Source organism: Lithobates pipiens, unplaced genomic scaffold (assembly GCF_037356315.1).
Source record: "Lithobates pipiens isolate NorthernLeopardFrog02 unplaced genomic scaffold, aLitPip1_a1.2 Scaffold_25, whole genome shotgun sequence".
NCBI classification, from domain to species: domain Eukaryota; kingdom Metazoa; phylum Chordata; class Amphibia; order Anura; family Ranidae; genus Lithobates; species Lithobates pipiens.
This window is the reverse complement of record NW_027507787.1, coordinates 37,969,078-37,988,524: the sequence shown is the minus strand read 5'-3', so window position 1 is coordinate 37,988,524 and position 19,447 is coordinate 37,969,078. Positions and strand designations below refer to the sequence as shown.

Genomic DNA, 19,447 nt, shown 5'->3' with positions numbered 1-19,447 from the left:
CATGGTGCCCTACATTTGTTGTGTCTTCCTCCCCTCAGTTGATATTGCTCTGGGACATCCCACATAGTAATCACTATGGCTCTGTGTCCCGTGATGTACGATTAAAGAAAATAGGATTTTTATAACAGCTTACCTGTAAAATCATTTTCTTTTGAAGTACATAATGGGACACAGAGGTCCTGTCCCTCTTTCTAGTATACACATGTATTGCTTTGCTATAAAACTGAGAAACTCCCGGTATGAGAGGGGTTATATAGGGAGGCAACTTCCTGTTTAGGGTGTGCCAGTGTCCAGGACCTGAAGGTGGACTATAACCCACATAGTAATTACTATGGCTCTGTGTCCTGTGATGTACTTCAAAAGGAAAGGATTTTACAGGTAATCTGTTATAAAAATCCTATTTTTTACAGTGGAATTTGTTTTGTTATATGTTTCTAAGATTTTCCTTATATTTAGTTAGGCCCTGCTAGTTAATTTCTTGAAAATAAAGAGTGCCCAACCACAGTGATATTTGAGCTCTTTCATGTAGTTCAAGTAGATCTCTACTTCTCAATGGTTGACTACCCCTGAGAGAAGCTCACTGACAATGTATACATCGGAAAAGCATGTAACTGCAGGTGGGTGGGAGCAATCTCCTGGAGGGTGAGGGAAAGTGCAGGGTGTGTGTAAGATGAGGTCAGCTTGTGAAGTACTTCCTTGTAATGGTTTTTCCGTCCCAAATATCAAATTTCAGGACAGGTAATAGAGGAGTTTTCTATAGGAGGCTAAGGTAAGGCCTGTCCTAACAGACAGAGAAAGCTTTTTCATTTCTGCAACAGAGGTACATTAACCACTTCAGACCCGGAAGAATTAACCCCCTTCCTGACCAGAGCACTTTTTGCGATTTGGCACTGCGTCGCTTTAACTGACAATTGCGCAGTCGTGCGACGTGGCTCCCAAACAAAATTGACGTCCTTTTTTTCCCCACAAATAGAGCTTTCTTTTGGTATTTTATCACCCCTATGGTTTTTATTTTTTACGCTATAAACAAAAAAGAGCGACAATTTTGAAAAAAACGCATTATTTTTTACATTTTGTTATGATAAATATCCCCCAAAAATATATAAAAAAACATTTTTTTTCCTCAGTTTAGGCTGATACATATTCTTCTACATATTATTGGTAAAAAAAAAAAAAAAACGCAATAAGCGTTTATTGATTGGTTTGCGCAAAAGTAATAGCGTTTACAAAATAGGAGATAGTTTTATGGCATTTTTATTAATAATTTTTCTTACTAGTAATAGCAGCGATCAGCGATTCTTATCATGACTGTGACATTGTGGCGGACACTTCGGACATTTTTGACACATTTTTGGGACCACTGTCAATTATACAGCAATCAGTGCTATACAAATACACTGATTCCTGTGAAAATGACACTGGCAGTGAAGGGGTTAACCACTAGGGGGCAGTGTAGGGGTCTAACTTTGGGGGGGCATGGTTATGTGTGACACGTCACTGATCTGTGCTCCCGATCACAGGGAGCAGAGATCAGTGACATTGTCACTAGGCAGAACGGGGAGATGCTTATTTACATTAGCATCTCCCCGTTCTTCCTCTCCATGAGACAATCGCAGGTATGCCCACGGCGATCGAGTCTGCGGGACCCACAACCTGACTCACAGAGCTCGGGGAGCGCACGCGCTGGCCGCCTCTTAAAGGGCAACGTACAGGTATGTTAGTTTGCTTGTACGAGCCCTTCTGCTGATGTATATCTGCATGAGGTGGTCGGCAAGCGGTTAATATCAAAACATAAAGCAAAAAAAAAAAAAAAAAGCTTATCTGGCGCTTATGAAAAAAACTCGTTAGTTCATAGTTGAATTTAGCTGCTGCTATAATAAATAGATACTCAAAACACAAAGCTCTAGAAGTTCATTAATGCAATTCATAGGCTAAAGCAGTGCTTTTGATGATAGACATCATCCAATAGTGGTGATATGCCCTCTGAAGAGGGAGTCCAAAGCACCTATGGTGTTCCTAAAAAGTATTCACATAGGGGGTTATTTACGAAAGGCAAATCCACTTTGCACTATAAGTGCACTGCAAGTGCACTTGGAAGTGCAGTTGCTGTAAATCTGAGGGGTAGATCTGAAATGAGGGGAAGCTCTGCTGATTTTATCATCCAATCATGTGCAAGCTAAAATACTGTTTTTTTGCATGTCCTCCTCGGATCTAAATCATGTGCACTCCCAAGTGCACTTTCAGGGCACTTGTAGTGCAAAGCGGATTTGCCTTTCGTAAATAACCCCCATAGTGTCTTGTCAGATAGATGATAACCTCCACTGCACAGTGAGACCGCACCCCTTAAAAATGCACACTCACCAGAACGGTATAATAAAACCGCCTTGTTATAAAGATGGATCTCTGACATATAGCAAGACCGCATCCTTAAAATCCTTAATCAGCAATCATAAGGGGTTACCACATCCCACACGATAGATCTGGTTACTCAGAGCAGGATATACACTTGTTGACTCGTTAGGTCAAATCACAGGAAAAAAAGGGGAATCCTCATAACGTAAACCAGTTTAAAATTTTATTCCCATCAAAGGTCCCCCCTTTAAAGATATATGCTTACACAAAGTTCAGTATAAAATAGCATCTCATGATAATCATCTGGAATGTACAGCTTACAACGATATTCGTTCACTGTGCGAAGGAGCGCTCATCTGCGGTGATACCTAGGTGGAGATCGTCAGAAGCTGACAGTTTCTAGCAAGCCGTCTGGCCTATTCTTATAAGCTGTACATTCCAGATGATTGCTATCATGAGAGGATTTTAAGGATGCAATCTTTTGTTATACCGAGGTAATCAGTAATATACCGATTATGACAAGGCAGTTTTATTACACTGTTCTGGTGAGTGTGCATTATGAGGCGAACGGTCTCACGTGGTGCAGTGAAGGTTATCATCTATCTGACAAGGCACTATATGAATACCTTTTAGGAACACCATAGGTGCTTTGGACTCGCAACTCAGAGGGCATATCACCATTATTGGATTTTGGTGCGCTGTTTTGGACTATGAATTGCATTTATGAACTTCTAGAGCTTTGTGTTTTAAGAGGTACATTATTGGTATACTGGTACATAGGGAAGCTGGAATTTGGGGGTTTGGTTATGTGAATCATGATTGTAGCAAAGAATCTGCACAAGAACAACCCTATGTCCCAGTGGAGAGATCTGCTTTCTATTCAGAGTTTCTGGATCCTTCAGTGTGCATTTTGAAAAAACAATGCTGGCAGGTAAGCCATACAAAGTCTCTTATGCCGCGTACACACGTAGCCAACTATGCGACGGACTTAGACTGGCGGACTTCCCGCCAGACTGTCCGTTGGACTTTCTGAACGGGCTACTTTCCCACACACGGCACTTTTTCAGCGGACTAATACGGCGTACTAAGTCCGCCGTACTATCCGCCCTACTTTTGAAATGAACGGACTCGCCCACACACGCGGAGGAAAGTCCGCTCTTTTCGAGCGCGTCTCCAGGTAGGCGGGGCCCGCGAAGGAGACGCCGCTGGCCCCGCCACCTGGTATGGACTTAAAGGGGAACCCCAACGCCGAAATAAAATTGGCGTGGGGGTCCCCCCTAAGTCCACAACAGACCCTTGTCCGAGCACGCTACCCGGCTGGCCAGGAAAGGAGGGGCGAGCGAGCGCCCCCCCTCCTGAGCCGTGCCAGGCCACGTGCCCTCAACATGGGGGTGCCTTGGGGAAGGGGGGCCGCGCGGCCCCCCGCCCCAAAGCACCTTGTCCCCATGTTGATGAGGACAAGGGCTTCTTCCCGACAACCCTGGCCGTTGGTTGTTGGGGTCTGCGGGCGGGGGGCTTATCAGAATCCGGAATCCCTCCTTTCCTGGCCGGCCGGGTAGCGTGCCCGGACAAGGGTCTGTTGTGGACTTAGGGGGGACCCCCACGCCGATTTTTCGGCATTGGGGTTCCCCTTTAAGTCCATACCAGGTGGCGGGGCCAGCGGCGTCTCCTTTGCGGGCCCCGCCTACCTGGAGACCCGCTCGAAATGAGCGGACTTTTCTCCGGGCGGGAAAAGTCAGTTCATTTCAAAATTACGGCGGACTGGCATACCCACGGCCGGATTGTCCGCCGAAATGCGAGTCCGGTGGGAAGATTGGAGTGCAAAACTACTTTCTAAGTCCGCCGTACTTTCGGGTCAAAAAAGTATGCCGGAGGCTACACACGGGGGGATTTTCCGGCGGACTTCAGTTTGCCGGACTTTTCCACCCGCTTGTTTGATCGTGTGTACGCGGCATTAGGCACTCTTACCTGCTCAGTGATGTTTTTATTTTTTCCACTGAACATTTGTTCTGCTTTAATACCTCATCTCTTTCCTTGGTTTGGGTCAGTTACTCAGAAAGCATTTCAGGAAGGCAGTCATAATCTAATTGGTACAATGTAATCTGATTTATACATTAAAAGTCAATAAAAATGCATATGAAACCTTTCTTCAACCTGCACAAACACTTCCATTGCTAAACAAAATTAAAGAAAGTGGCATACATGTTGACTTCTTCCTGTGACACCCAGTTGGTTTTGGTAGAAAGGTTATTCTTTATGTCCGATAAGTTGAGCCCTTCAGCCAGAGCCTTGTTGCCATAAGATTTTCCCAGATTTTCAATTTCAGCATTCAGAGCCAGCTAAAACAATACAATAATAAATAAGTAAAGCTTGTCAGACCCAGAAAATTTCCAAGCACTGTGTTCTTGCCATACAGGGCAAGCATATACATAGAGATATATCTACTCGCCTTGGTAAAAATCGCCCTACTCCTGAAGCCCCTGCTAGTTTGTACCTGCTTTCACCCACAAGAGTTCATAGTAAAAAGCAGCACTTTGTGCCTGTTTCTCTTTTTGCATAAAATTATTTGCCTATTCACATTACAGTGAATGCTTTGATTACATTTTTAATAATAGCAGTTTCCTGGTGCTTGTATTGGTTCCACTAACATGCCCACTACACCAAGTGGAACCCAATGCACCCCTGGAACTGTTTCTTTTTACACGAGCGTCAGCTGCATGCCTGCATCCAATGGTCCTGGGCAATTTAGACAGGCAGCGATAGATTGGAGCTTTAAAACCACCATGAAATTTAAACAGATTTTCATGGTGTTAAAGAAGCTGTTAATTTTAAGGTTGAACCCTAACTCAATATAAAATACATAAATCAATGCAGCTCTTTGATCATTTACATGATTGGAAGTTTAAAGAGAGCACAGGTTCCAGGGAGTATCACAATTTGAGCTCAGCTCTGTGTAACAGTGGCCAATATTTTGTGGGGAGGTAATTTGAAAAAGATCAATTGACTTTGTTAAATGCTATTAGGGTATTGCACTTCTCAGGTACCCTGGAGGGTTCTGTTCTGATCTTTACAGAACTACCCACCTTCTGTGGTCCTTATGAAAGTATTCCACTCCTTTTGATACTGATGGTACAGAGAATGTAGTGGGAGGAATGAGCTTGCCACAGTTAGCCCTGTACACACGGTCAGAAATTCAGGCGGAAAATATCTGATCGGACCATGTTGCCAGATAATCCGACCATGTGTGGGCTACATCAGATTTTTTCTGTCGGAATGTCCGACCAACAAAGTTTGAGAGCTGGATATAAAATTTTCCAGAAACATGATCCGATCGGACTTTGTCCGATCGTTTGTAGAGAATTCTGATCGGACAAAGTGCTACGCATGCTCAGATCAAATTACGAGACCAAAGCTATTGGCTACTTGCCGCAACGTAGTCCCGTCACAACGAATGAACGTCATCACGTTTTGAACGATCTGATTTTCCAACAACTTTGTCCAACCGTGTGTATGCAACACTAGTTTCGGACAAAATCCGTTGGAAAAAATCCGACGGATTTTGTTGTTGGAATGTCCAACCATGTGTACAAGGGCTTAAAGGAGGAGAACCCAGAAATTCTCTGATAATTTTTGGTGGAGATTCTAGTTAATACAAGCTAATAGAGAATATTGCCTACCCTTACATGCTACATAGCTGTTTTCTGTTGGCTAACCTTAAAACTAGCATACACTGTTTATATGGACATTGAGGTACACTTGGACAGTGTGTACTATACCATCATGGTACTGGGTTATATCTTTTATTTGCTTACCCTCTTTTCCTCCAGAATGTTTCTCATTTGTTTCTGTTCTTCTTCATCAAGAACCCGGTTACCGTCCTGGTCAAATTTGGAAAAGGCTATTGTAATTTCATGATCATCATGACCCATCCTGCAAATGTATAGGCGATTGTTAGGTCACAAAATCCTCCACACTGTACCCAAATGGACACTTTCTTAAAGTGGATCTTCATCTTTTTTATAAGGTTCTCTGTCCTGCCTACTACCCCCTCCCTCCTACCTCTTACACATTGCAAAAAAAAAAAAGTTTTAAGAAAGTAAACACCTTTGCGCAAGGTCCAACAAACTGCCTTCTAGGATGTCTGTCACACAGACAGACCCTGCAGCATTTGATGTATGCTGCCGGGTCTCTGCCAGTTAGGTAGCAGCGTTCACGGCATTGATCTGCATGCGCAGGGAGATACGGCACATATACAGACATGCTGCAGGGCTCTGTCAGGCCGCATAGATTAGGAAAAGACTGCTACAGTGTGTGCACATGCTCCAGATCTTGATTCAAGATGGCGTTCCTGGAGGAGAGCAATGTAGGAAGAAAACTGGGCTCTGTAATTTAGTGAGTATGATATATATATATATATTACAGTGCAAAAATCTTAGGCAGGTGTGAAAAAATGCTGTAAATTAAGAATGCTTTCAGAAACAGACATGTTAAGGCGCGGTTCACACTGTTGTGACATGGGATCTGACCTAGTGAGTCGCATGATATATTAAATTCAATGTTTCCCTATGAGAGTTGTCTTAACTGATCTGACACAGGCCGCTCCAACTTTAGAAAGGGTTCCTGCACTACTTTGGTCTGACATTGATACGACTTCAATGCCATAGAGTGTAAAAAGCCACATTAAGTCGGATCAAGTTTGGACTGAAGTTGCAGGGCAAAGTCGGATCAGAAGTTGTGCGACTTTCATGTCGGAGCAGTGTGAACTTGGGTTAATAGTTTATTTTTTATCAATTAACAAAATTGAAAGTAAATGAGCAGAAGAGAAATCCAAAACAAATCAGTATTTGGTGTGACCACCCTTTGCCTTCAAAACAGCATCAATTCTTCTAGGTACATTTCCACACAGATTTTGAAGGAACTTTGCAGGTAGGTTGTTCCAAACATCTTGGAGAACTAACCTTGGATCTTCTGTGGATGTAAGCTTCCTCAAATCCTTCTGTCTCTTCATGTAATCCCAGACAGACTCAATGATGTTGACATCAAGGTTCAGTGGGAGCCAAACCATCACTTCCAGGACTCTTTGTTCTTTACAACGAAGATAATTCTTAATGACATTGGCTGCATGTTTGGGGTTGTTGTCCTGCTGCAGAATACATTTGGGAACAATCAAATGCCTCCCTGATGGTATGGCATGTTGGATTATTATCTGCCTGAATTTCTCAGCATTGAGGACACAAAAATCTCCAACTCCATTTGCAGAAATGCAGCCCCAAACTTACAAGAAGCCTCCACCATGCTGCACTGTTGCCTGCAGACATTCATTATTTTACATCTCTCCGGCCCTTCGTGAACAAACTCCAGTTACAGCCAAATATTTTACAGTCTCGAGCACCTGCCGCCATTTCTCTGCACCCCAGTTCCTATATTTTTGTGCATAGTTAGTCTCTTAGCCTTGTTTGTCCTATGCATGAAAACATAGGAACTGGGGTACAGAAAAATGGTAACTGATGCTCTGGACTGATAAGTCAAAATTTTAAGAAGAGACAGAAGGATATGAAGTAACCTGCATCCAGAGAAGATCTATAGTTAGCTCTCAAGATGTTTGGAACAACTTACCTGCCAAGTTCCTTCAAAAACTGTGTGCAAGGAATAAGTATTGATGCTGATTCAAAGGCAAAAGGTGGTCACACCAAATATTGAGTTGAATTGGATTACTCTTCTGTTAAATTTTATTAATTGATAAGCATAAACTGTTAACTCTGCATTTTTTTTAAGCATTCTTTATTTACAGCATTTTTTCCCACCTGTCTAAAGCTCTTGCACAGTACTATATATATGGTATATATACACAGTATCTCACAAAAGTGAGTACATGCCTCACATTTTTGTAAATAGTTTTGTATATCTTTTCATATGACAACACTGAAGAAATGACACTTTGCTACAATGTAAAGTAGTGAATGTACAGCTTGTATAATGGTGTAAATTTGCTGTCCCCTCAAAATAACTCAACAGACAGCCATTAATGTCTAAACCGCTGGCAACTAAAGTAAACCACTAAGGGAAAATGTCTAAATTGGGCTCAATTAGCCATTTTCCCTCCCCAGTATCATGTGACTTGTTAGTGTTACAAGGTCTCAGGTGTGAATGGGGAGCTGGTGTGTTAAATTCGCTCTCACTCTCTCATAGTGGTCACTGAAATTTCAACATGACAAAGAACTTTGAGTATTTGAAAAAAAAAAGAATTGTTTTTCTACATAAAGATGGCCTAGGCTATAAGAAGATTGGCAAGGCCCTGAAACTGAGCTGCAACGCGGTGGCTAAGACCATACAGTGGTTTAACAGGCCAGGTTCCACTCAGAACAGACCTCGCCATGATCGACTAAAGTAGTTGCGTGCACGTGCTCAGCATCATATCCAGAGGTTGTCTTTGGGAAATAGATGTATGAGTGCTGCCAGCATTGCTGCAAAGGTTGAAGGGGTTGGGGTCAGCCCTTCAGTGCTCAGACCATACGCCGCACACTGCATCAAATTGGTCTGCGTTGCTGTCATCCCAAAAGGAAGCCTCTTCTAAAAACGATGCACAAGCCCGTAAACAGTTTGCTGAAGACAAGCAGACTAAGGACATGGATTAATGGAACCATGGCCTCTGGTCTGATGAGACAAAGATAAACTTATTTGGTTCAGTTGGTGTAAAGCGTGTGTAGAGACAACCAGGTGAGGAGTACAAAGACAAGTGTGTCTTTCCTACAGTCAAGCATGGTGGTGGTGGGAGTGTCATGGTCTGGGGCTGCATGAGTGCTGCCAGCACTGGGGAGCTACAGTTCATTGAGGCAACCATGAATGCCAACATGTACTGTGACATACTGAAACCGAGCATGATCGCCTCCCTTTGGAGACTGGGCCGCAGGGCAGGATTTCAATATGGTAACGACCCCAAACACACCTCCAAGATGACCACTGCCTTGTTAAAGAAGCTGAGGGTAAAGGTGATGGACTGGCCAAGCGTGTCTCCAGACCTAAACACTATTGAGCATCCTCAAATGGAAGGTGGAGGAGCGCAAGGTCTCTAACATCCACCATCTCCATGATGTTGTCAAGGAGGAGTGGAAGAGGACTCCAGTGGCAACCTGTGAAGCTCTGGGGAACTCCATGCCCAAGAGGGTGTTGGAAAATAATGGTGGCCACAAAAAATAATGCCACTTTTTGACAAATGTCCAATTTGGACATTTTCCCTTAGGGGTGTACAGTACTCACTTTCTTTTGTTGTCAGAGGTTTAGACAATAATTGCCGTGCATTGAGTTATTTAAGGGGACAGCAAATTTACCCTGTTATACAAGCTATGCACTCACTACTTTACATTGTATTAAAGTGTCATTTCTTCAGTGTTGACACAAGATATAATATAATAAAATATCTACAAAAATGTAAGGGGTGTACTCACTTTTGTGAGATACTGTATGTGTATATATATATATATATATATATATATATATAAAACCTGTGAAACAGTGACAAACTTTGGTTCTCTAATTTTTCCATAGGCGGCATTTTAAAAGCCCATACATGTCATCAGTTTAGAGTTAACCGTGAATAATGGACCAAGAATTATTGCTCTCACTCTGACAATTATGGCGATATGCAGCATGCAATGCACACAATGATTTCACACATAGGCACCCCACGATGCATGTGTTTATGTTCACGTGTATGGGAAGAGGTTGTGGTTTAGGTGCCTGGGTGTAACTTTTTTTTAAAACATCACATAGGGAACAGGCAGGTTGCTCTCCTATATTATTTAAGATTGGAGATTTAGTTACATAGTTACATAGTTAGTCAGGTTGAAAAAAGACACATGTCCAAGTTCAACCACAAAAAAAAAAAAAAAAATTATAATAATATCATACAATCCCATATACCCAATTTTATACCCACAGTTGATCCAGAGGAGGGCAAAAAACTCCAGCAGAGCATGATCCAATTTGCTAAAGCAGGGGAAAAAATTCCTTCCTGATCCCCCGAGAGGCAATCGGATTTTCCCCGTATCAACTTTACCTATAAATGTTAGTACCCATTTATATTATGTACACTTAGGAAATAATCCAGGTCCTTCTTAAAGCAATCCACTGAGCTGGCCAGAACCACCTCTGCAGGGAGTCTATTCCACATTTTCACAGCTCTTACTGTAAAGAAATCTTTCCGTATTTGGAGATGAAATTTATTTTCCTCTAGATGTAGTGCCCCCTTGTCCTCTTTGTTGACTGTAAAGTGAATAACTCAACACCAAGTTCACTATATGGAACCCTTATATATTTGTACATGTTGATCATATCCCCCCTTAATCTCCTATAGATTTGTATAGATTTGCTTATTTAGCCAGCCTTGGGATGAACATCCTTTTATTTGTTTAGAGACAGTGGTACACTAGGACATGTGTTGATGTATGTGTTGTGACAAAGGTCCTTATCTCATAAATTTTTTTACCACTCACTCTTTTAGACTGTTCTTGAACTCTTCGAAAGTCACTTCTTTAGAAGCATTCTGTAAAGCTTTCTGCACATCTGAAATTCGTTCTTTCTTTAGCTTAAGCTTCATCAGTGTCTTCTTGTAACCCTAAATATAGGAAGTGAGATGCACATATCTTTTATAGTGAGAAATTACACATACACATGCCTGACGGTTTATGTAGAAGGAAATAATGCTTTTGAGTGTATTCAAAGCAATGGGGTATGCCTCAGAATTTCTAGCCTTCTTCATTCTCCTTTCCTTTTGACATGTATATGAAAAAAACAAAAAAAAAAAAATTCTGACACTAACAAATGGACATGTGCAGAAGCCCTTAGCCCTTGTACACACGATCGGAGAATCTGTCGGAATGAGTCTTATCGGACCGTGTCGTCAGATAATCCGACTGTGTGTGGTATGCATCGGACTGATTCCTTCCGAATCTCCGTCCGACCCAATTTTCCAACATGTTGGAAATATTTCCCGACCAACTGGGCCGGTCGGACCTAATCCGATCATGTGTATAGCATTTTGATCGGACCAAGTGCCATGCATGCTCAGATCAAATTCCTACATCAAAGCTTTTGGCTACTAGCCTGAATGTAGTCCCATCGTAACTAAATTACGTCATCACGTTCTGAAAGATCGGATTTTTCGATAACTTGGCCCGACCGTGTGTATGCAACAGTTTCGGACACAATCCATCGGACTAAATCCGACGGGCAAAATCCGACGGATTTGGTTGGCAAAATCTCCGACTGTGTGTACGTGGGCTGAGACATTCATGAATTTCCATTGTATAATTGTCTGTTGATTTAAGGTTTAGTAATTACAATCACCTGCTTTAAAATGTCAGAAAACTGTAGCTCATTCTTCTGCTTTGAAAGTTCCTCTTTGACCTCTGAGTAGGTGTCATTGATGATCGCCAAAAACATGTTCTACAGAAAAAAAACACAACACAGTAATTTTGCAAAATGAATGTCAAGCACTTGTTTTGGCTTTACTTTCAATGCATACCGAATCCCAGGGTTGTAAAAAATTTTACTCCCTTTATTATTATACAGAATTTATATAGCGCTAACAGTTTACGCAGCACTTTACAACATAAGGGCAGACAGTGCAATTACAATACAACTTAATACGGTAGGAATCAGAGGGCCTTGCTTACAGTCTAGTACTTTATTGGAGTAAATCGGTAATTAATATGCAATTTCCAGTGCCGTAAACTTTTCTAATGACTTTAGCTATGCCAAAGTTAGCAACGTTTTAAATAATAGAAGCTTTATTTATTAGAAAACAAAAGTGTTACTAGACCCAGGACCCAGAATTAACTATATCTGGTCTCCCACAGTACACAGAACATGGAAATGCAATTATTTTAGTAAATATAAACTGCTAAATACCTTTTCTTATCAGCAGTATATAGCAGTCTTGTGACTTCTATCAGTGTTTGGTTAAAGCTTGTAGGTGAAGTTTTTATTCTACTCTGACTGTCCTATGAGGCTGCATGACCCCCTGACCCTCTGTCTGGACAGTGCTGATTGGCCTTGTGCTGATCACATGCACCCTCCCAAAAAAAATCTCTTGCAATACACACCAAACTGAGCATATGCAGAGTGACTCCAAAGGTCCTGCCTTATCAGAAGATGAATTTGGGGACAGTGGAAGAAGGGGAGAATCAGAGAAGACTGGATCAAACAGCCTTTTTTAAACAATGTGGAGGATTAACCCCTTAGGTTTGTTGCCTTATGAGGAGTTTATGAGTAATCTCCATTAGCAACGGGGAATATTTGTATTATAGATGTATATATTAGTATAAGAAATAAAGAAGTAGTTTAGCTTAACCTGCCCAGATGGTTTGATTTACAGGAACAGACGTCTGGTCAGCATATATAATTCAATTAACAATACCTTTGTCTCACAGGTATGCTAAGTGTGGGTGTGAGGGAGATGTCCTGCTGTCTACCTAATGTAATAATCAAAACCCACGAACAGATACCATTTGGGGTGTGTAGTCGGTACGGAGCCGAATTCATTTGCTAGATAAAGGCTTGTGTATTCTTCCGTGCTAATCAACCATTTATCCATTTCAAAGGGTGGTTGATATGCTTAAAATTTCTTTGATCTGTTCAGGAATGGACAATTTACCCCGGCTGGGACTATGCATAGTTAAGTGTCCTATTCAAGAGCAAACTTCCTCTTTAATTAAGTGGGCTTCAGACTAATTATCACTAACCAATTAAACCCAAAAGAGGAGGTGCTATTGAGGGGAGGAGAGGGCTAACCAATCAGTGTGGTCCTATGCAAGTCAATGAGAGATGGCCCTTTTTAAGGGGACCCCAAACCTAGGATAATGGCAGATGAGACTGACCAGAGAGTAGGTAAATGATCAGATCATCTCCCAGCACTTACAAGGTATACCGAATTGTCATATGTCCTGTTTTGTATTGTAATGAATGTATTGTACTCTTGTTGTATTTTAAACTAATATTTTACTCCCTCACTTAGACTATAGATATTTTCTGTGTATTAGATAAACCTGTAACGTACTCTAATAAATGGTGTTATGTTAAACCTTCCTTTCCTTTGTCAATAAGAATTCTCTTTTCAACCCATATCATATCTTCTGATTAATAAATCAGAAATATAGATTTTGAAGGTTAACAGGTTCCACAGTAAGTACTTTTACTGTATATACAAACTGATTTTACTGTTGCGGGTTTAGTAACACTTTAAGTGTACTAGGACCTTCATATATCTGTTTACAGTGTATTCAAGAAGATATCAGTCATGACAAATGTAAAACAACTGGCTGAATATAATTTAACCCATGGTTCAATGCAGGGCCGGACTGGCCTACCGGGAGATTTCCCGGTAGGCCGCCTGCTCTGGGGCCGCTTTTAGTTGCGGCTGCATTTGTGCTCTCTCCTATGGATCACAGAGCTCTGGCTGGCTCTGTGTTCAGCGGCCGCTCTGCAACATGGCCCCCCCCCCCCAGACCGGCTTGTGTGATAGTAGATAGAATCAACGCTCCGCCTATCACATGAGCTGGTCTGGGGGGGCCGGGGTGCCGTGTTGCAGAGCGGCCGCCGAAACACAGAGCCAATCAGCGCTGTGATCAGGAGGGTGACATGAAGCCCGTACAGCCCGCCCTGTGTGCCTGGATAGGAGGATCAGCAGGGGGCTGCATATAGAGGAGATGAGCTTTCTAGGGAGAGGAAGATAATCGAGCATTCAGTGGCTGCATGGAGGAATATAGAAAGCTTATTTCTTCTATATGCAGCCCCTCTGCTGATCCTCCTATCCAACTTCTTTTACTGCCCCCCCAGTTCACCTTGTGCTCCCTCCCCCCCCACAGTTCTCTCCACCCCTGTTCTTTCTGCCCCCCCAACCCCAGCCTGCTCTCCAGTTTTCCCCATCCTTCTCTAGCCACCATCCCAATGCTATCCACTCCCCCCAGTGCTCTTCACCCCCCCAGTGCTCTTCACCCCCCGTGCTCTTCACCCCCCCAGTGCTCTCCCCCGTGCTCTTTACCCCCCAGTGCTCTTCACCCCCTCCCCCCAGTGCTCTTCTCCCCCTGTTCTCCCCCCCTGTTCTCCCCCCGTGCGCTCCACTCCCCCCAGTGCTCTCCCCCCAGTGCGCTCCACTCCCCCCAGTGCTCTCTCCCCAGTGCTCTCCCCCCAGTGCTCTCCCCCAGTGCGCTCCACTCCCCCCAGTGCTCTCCCCCCTATTCTCCCCCCCACCCAGTGCGCTCCAGTCCCCCCAGTGCTCTTCACCCCCCCCAGTGCTCTCCCCAGTGCTCTTCACCCCCCCCAGTGCTCTGCTCCCCCCCAGTGCTCTTCACCCCCCAGTGCTCGCCCCCCGTGCTTTTCACCCCCCCAGTGCTCTTCACCCCCTCCCCCCAGTGCTCTTCTCCCCCCAGTGCTCTTCTCCCCCTTGTTCTCCCCCCATGCTCTCCACTCCCCCCCAGTGCTCACCCCCCTGTTCTCCCCTCCGCAGTGCGCTCCACTCCCCCCAGTGCGCTCCACTCTCCCCCTGTTCTCCCCCCCACCCAGTGCGCTCCACTCCCTCCAGTGCTCTTCATCCCCCCCAGTGCTCTTCACCCCCCAGTGCTCTGCTCCCCTCAGTGCTCTTCACCCCCCCCGTGCTCTCCCCCATGCTATTCACCCCCCAGTGCTCTTTACCCCCTCCCCCAGTGCTCTTCTCCCCCCAGTGCTCTTCTCCCCCCTGTTCTCCCCCCGTGCTCTCCACTCGCCCCAGTGCTCACCCCCCTGTTCTTTCCCCCCCAGTGCGCTCCTCTCCCCCCAGTGCTCACTCCCCAGTGTGCTCCACTCCCCCCAGTGCTCTTCCCCCTGTTCTCCCCCCCAGTGCGCTCCACTCCCCCCAGTGCTCTACCCCCTGTTCCCCCCCTCAGTGCGCTCCATTCCCCCTAGTGCTCTCCCCCTGTTCTCCCCCCCACCCAGTGCGCTCCACTCCCTCCAGTGCTCTTCACCCCCCCAGTGCTCTTCACCCCCCAGTGCTCTGCTCCCCCCAGTGCTCTTCACCCCCCAGTTCTGTCCCCCCATGCTATTCACCCCCCCAGTGCTCTTTACCCCCTCCCCCAGTGCTCTTCTCCCCCCCAGTGCTCTTCTCCCCCCCAGTGCTCTTCTCCCCCCAGTGCTCTCCTCCCCCCTGTTCTCCCCCCCGTGCTCTCCACTCGCCCCAGTGCTCACCCCCCTGTTCTTTCCCCCCCAGTGCGCTCCTCTCCCCCCAGTGCTCACTCCCCAGTGCGCTCCACTCCCCCCAGTGCTCTCCCCCTGTTCTCCCCCCAGTGCGCTCCACTCCCCCCAGTGCTCTACCCCCTGTTCCCCCCTCAGTGCGCTCCCCTCCCCCCGCAGTGCGCTCAACTCCCCCCAGTGCTCTCCCCCCTGTTCTCCCCCCAGTGCACCCCACTCCCGCCAGTGCTCCCCCCATTTCTTCCCCCTCCAATGCTCTCCACCCCCCCTGTTCTTCCCCCCCCAGTGCTCTCCACTCTCCCCATTGCTCCCCCCTGTTCTTCCCCCCCAGTGCTCTGTCCCCCTGTTCTACCCCCCAGTGCTCCCCCCTGTTCTTTCCACCCCAGTGCTCTCCACTCCCCCTAGTGCTCCCCCCTTCTTTCCCCCTCCAGTGCTCTCCTCCCAGTGCTCTCCACTCCCCCCAGTGCTCTCCCCCCCTGTTCTACTCCCCCCAGTGCTCTACACTCCCCCAGTGCTCTCCACCCTTGTTCTTCCCTCCCTTGTTCCTTCCCCCAGTGCTCTCCCCCCCAGTGCTCTCCCCCCCAGTGCTCTCCCCCCCAGTGCTCTCCCCCCTGTTCTCCCCCCCAGTGCTCTCCTTCTGTTCTTTTCCCCCCAGTGCTCTCCCCCCTGTTCTTTCTCACCCACCCAGTGCTCTCCAGCTCTCCCCATCACTCTCCAGCCCCCTGTGCTCTCTACCCCCCTGCTCTCCTTTTTGGCTCCCCCCAGCACTCACCACTACCCACCCCTGTACTCTTCACTCCCCCCTGCATTTTGCCCCCACCCATGTGCTCTCCAACCCTGCCAATGCTCTCCACCTCCCAAAATGCTCTCCAGTCCCCCGTGCTTTTCCCCCTGTTCTTTCTGGCCCCCACTGGTGCTCTTAAGATCTCCCCCCTACTCTTTGTACCCCCCCAGTACTCTCCAGCCCCCGTGCTCTCAACCCTTGTTTTTCTGTTCCCCCCCGTGTTCTTCGCCACCCCACACTCTTAGCCCCCTGCATTTGGTGGGCACCCACCCCCCTTACCTTAGTGTATTCTTTCTGTGGAAGGTGGTCCCCCACGTTCTGAGTTCCTGGGGTCCCCCTTGATGATTGTCCACTTACCACTTTTAACTGAAATTTGCATATATATATATATATATATATATATATATATCCCTATGTGATTTCATATCTATATATAATACGCTCTTCATCAAATGTGCTTTAAAATGTATGGTTTTCCCTTTCATGAACAAAAAAATAATGACGTTATGCTATTGGGCTGGTATAATAATGCTGTGGGGCTGGTATGAATTTTTTTCCAGAGCTGGTTTTTATTCCCAGTCCGGCCCTGGTTCAATGCAACTGATGTAAGGAAGATTAGTTCATACATAACCCAGAAATAGGTTTAATTGACATTGCTAAATCAACCAGCACAAAATGCAGCATTCAGACATTTGTTTTGGCGACATACACAGCTTGTTCTATGCTTTTCTACTCTGCCATGATCACCTTCCTCTTTCCCCACACCTGCACACATGCTGTTCCTACTCTCAGTGTACAATGATCAGGTGCTGCTTCTGTTTCCATCTATCCCTTAGTATGAATTGCCCGCTGCATTTCCTCTATTCTTCTCTGTCCACAATCAGATCCTAATCTGTCTTCCTCTCCCTCAAACCACAATCTTCTTGCTATGCTGCTTAGCTGGAGCAATGGAATATTTATTCAATTATGAGTAAGCAAATTCTTACCAACAGCACAAAGAAGACAAAGAATACGTAGGTTACAAAATAAATTGGTCCCAAAATTCTGTTAGCATTGTCAATAGCGTCATAGTCAAAATCTCCTAAAATGATTCGGAACTGGGTAAATCTGGAACATAGAAAGTTTGCAAACTGTTTATTCCTGAGCAGACTGTATCCAAAGATGACATTTGAAACATAAATAAAGCTTAAACTTACATGCATTTAACAAACGTGCTAAAAGTTTCCACTTGTGTGCCAAAGAGAAGATATCCAAGCTGGGCATAGGCAAAAAACACTATGAAGAACATAATTGCAAATCCAAGAATATCCTTGGCACAGCGGGCAAGAGTAGATGAAAGTTGTGTCATTGTCTTATTGAAGCTTATGTATTTAAAGATCTGAAAGAAAACAATGTAAATTCTAATAAGAATGTATGTGGCTCACTCATAAAAACTGACTGAAAGTGCCTAAAGCCTTATAGCATTCATTAACTCTTTGTAACCCAGGGTTGGGACAAGAGGCCGCTGCCTGGACGCAACGTGTATTGTAGGGATGGGGGAGCCGCAGGTACCTTCTACTATAAGGCTGCAGAAGTAGTGACAGTGGCATCACTACTTCTGTCAGCCCAGCGCTGGAAGTGGCAAGGAGAGTAGGAGAGAGCCAGGAGGAGGTATGGGCTGTGCTCTCTCTCTCCCCGTCCTCCTCATAAACTCACACATAATGAAGGGGGGTGCAATTTGGTATCTTTGCCCTGGGCACTGGATGATCTTGTCCCAACACTGTTGGAACCACAAGGTAAATGGCATTAACAGCTTTCAGCATACACAGAGCATGATTGAATGAGGATTTATAAATAATAGCTTCTTTTTTTAGGAAATACATGTGAATTAAATCAGCTTAATACTAACTATCATGTTCAAGTTTGGGAATAGGCAGGCATGGAGCGCCACATCCCCATCCCCCTTTTCACTTCCTCTTTCCTTTCTCCTCCCCCCTATTTTTCTTCTCTACCATCTTCTGCCACTTCCGAGTATCTTAGTTGCCCACATTTCTCCAACTCATGGTACCGAGTGCCCTCACGTAAATGTCCTCCTTACTACCAGCCTTATGATCAGAGCCCTCCCTCACAGGCTAATTTACCAAGATGCTTTGGTTAGAGTAGGTGTCCGAAATGTGTGGATCCTTGCAAACGCGCTATCTACTAGCATATTTTGGTACAAGTTTTGATGGGCTTGCTCAAAGTACTCGCTGCATCTGAACTTGCCTATTCTACATACCCGACATGAAAATGCTCTCTTATTTCTCATGTCTATATTACACATATTGTCCCTTTGGACACTACTGAAGCTGTAAACAAGTCCTATTTTGCTGTATCTTGTTAAACCTTAATAAAGTGTTAATGAAAAAAAAATATTATCTTATTATATGTAAAGGCTCATCTTCCAAAAAGTAATTTACTTAAAAAAAAAATAGCTTTCTCTGCTATACTCCTCTCCATTCTGAAGCATGGTCCCTCTTTTGGATTTGACGGGCAGCATAATTCAACCTACTTCCTGTGAGCCCAAGGCATCAAAGATATCTCCCTGGGAATGTATTATCTCATCCAGCCTCAGCTACCAGGAGAATGCTGAAGAGAATGGCACTGACGTGATAGCATGAGGAGCATTTTCTGCAGCATTCAGTATTATTCACCTCTGAAGACAAGAGGAGGAATAGGACATGAGATGTCACAAAACCATGTCCAGGAGCAGAGAGGAATCTTGGAGTTGACATTTAATATTTACAATCTCATGTTTAGTTTTTAATATATATATATATATATATATATATATATATATATATTTATTTATATATGTACATGGGGTCAGATATATCAGGCCACTATGTATCATATATGAATATATTGTATTTGTATTATTTGGTAAAAAAAATGAGACTTAGTGAATGCAGTGACATCCAAATTTAGGACTAGTAACTAATCTAAAAATCTCCATATTTAATACAATGGCATGTAAAAGTCAAGTAAATAATTTAATAGCTTATTAGTTATATGCCATACCACCACTTCTATCTGCATTATTTAGAAATATTCTGCTATTTATTGAGTTTC

The 19,447-nt window shown here is 44.5% G+C and overlaps 1 protein-coding gene across 1 annotated transcript in view; it reads right to left on the bottom strand.

Annotated features, from left to right (window-relative positions):
- Nucleotides 1-19,447, bottom strand: part of PKD2L1 (polycystin 2 like 1, transient receptor potential cation channel) — a 105,318-nt gene that overhangs the window by 20,726 nt on the left and 65,145 nt on the right. The window contains exons 8-13 of the mRNA XM_077454266.1: nt 17,554-17,735; nt 17,344-17,464; nt 11,698-11,796; nt 10,845-10,966; nt 6,165-6,282; nt 4,555-4,691 (exon numbers count right to left, since the gene is read on the bottom strand). Of these exons, the coding sequence (XP_077310392.1) occupies nt 4,555-4,691; nt 6,165-6,282; nt 10,845-10,966; nt 11,698-11,796; nt 17,344-17,464; nt 17,554-17,735 (779 nt within the window). The remainder of the gene's footprint in view (nt 1-4,554; nt 4,692-6,164; nt 6,283-10,844; nt 10,967-11,697; nt 11,797-17,343; nt 17,465-17,553; nt 17,736-19,447) is intronic.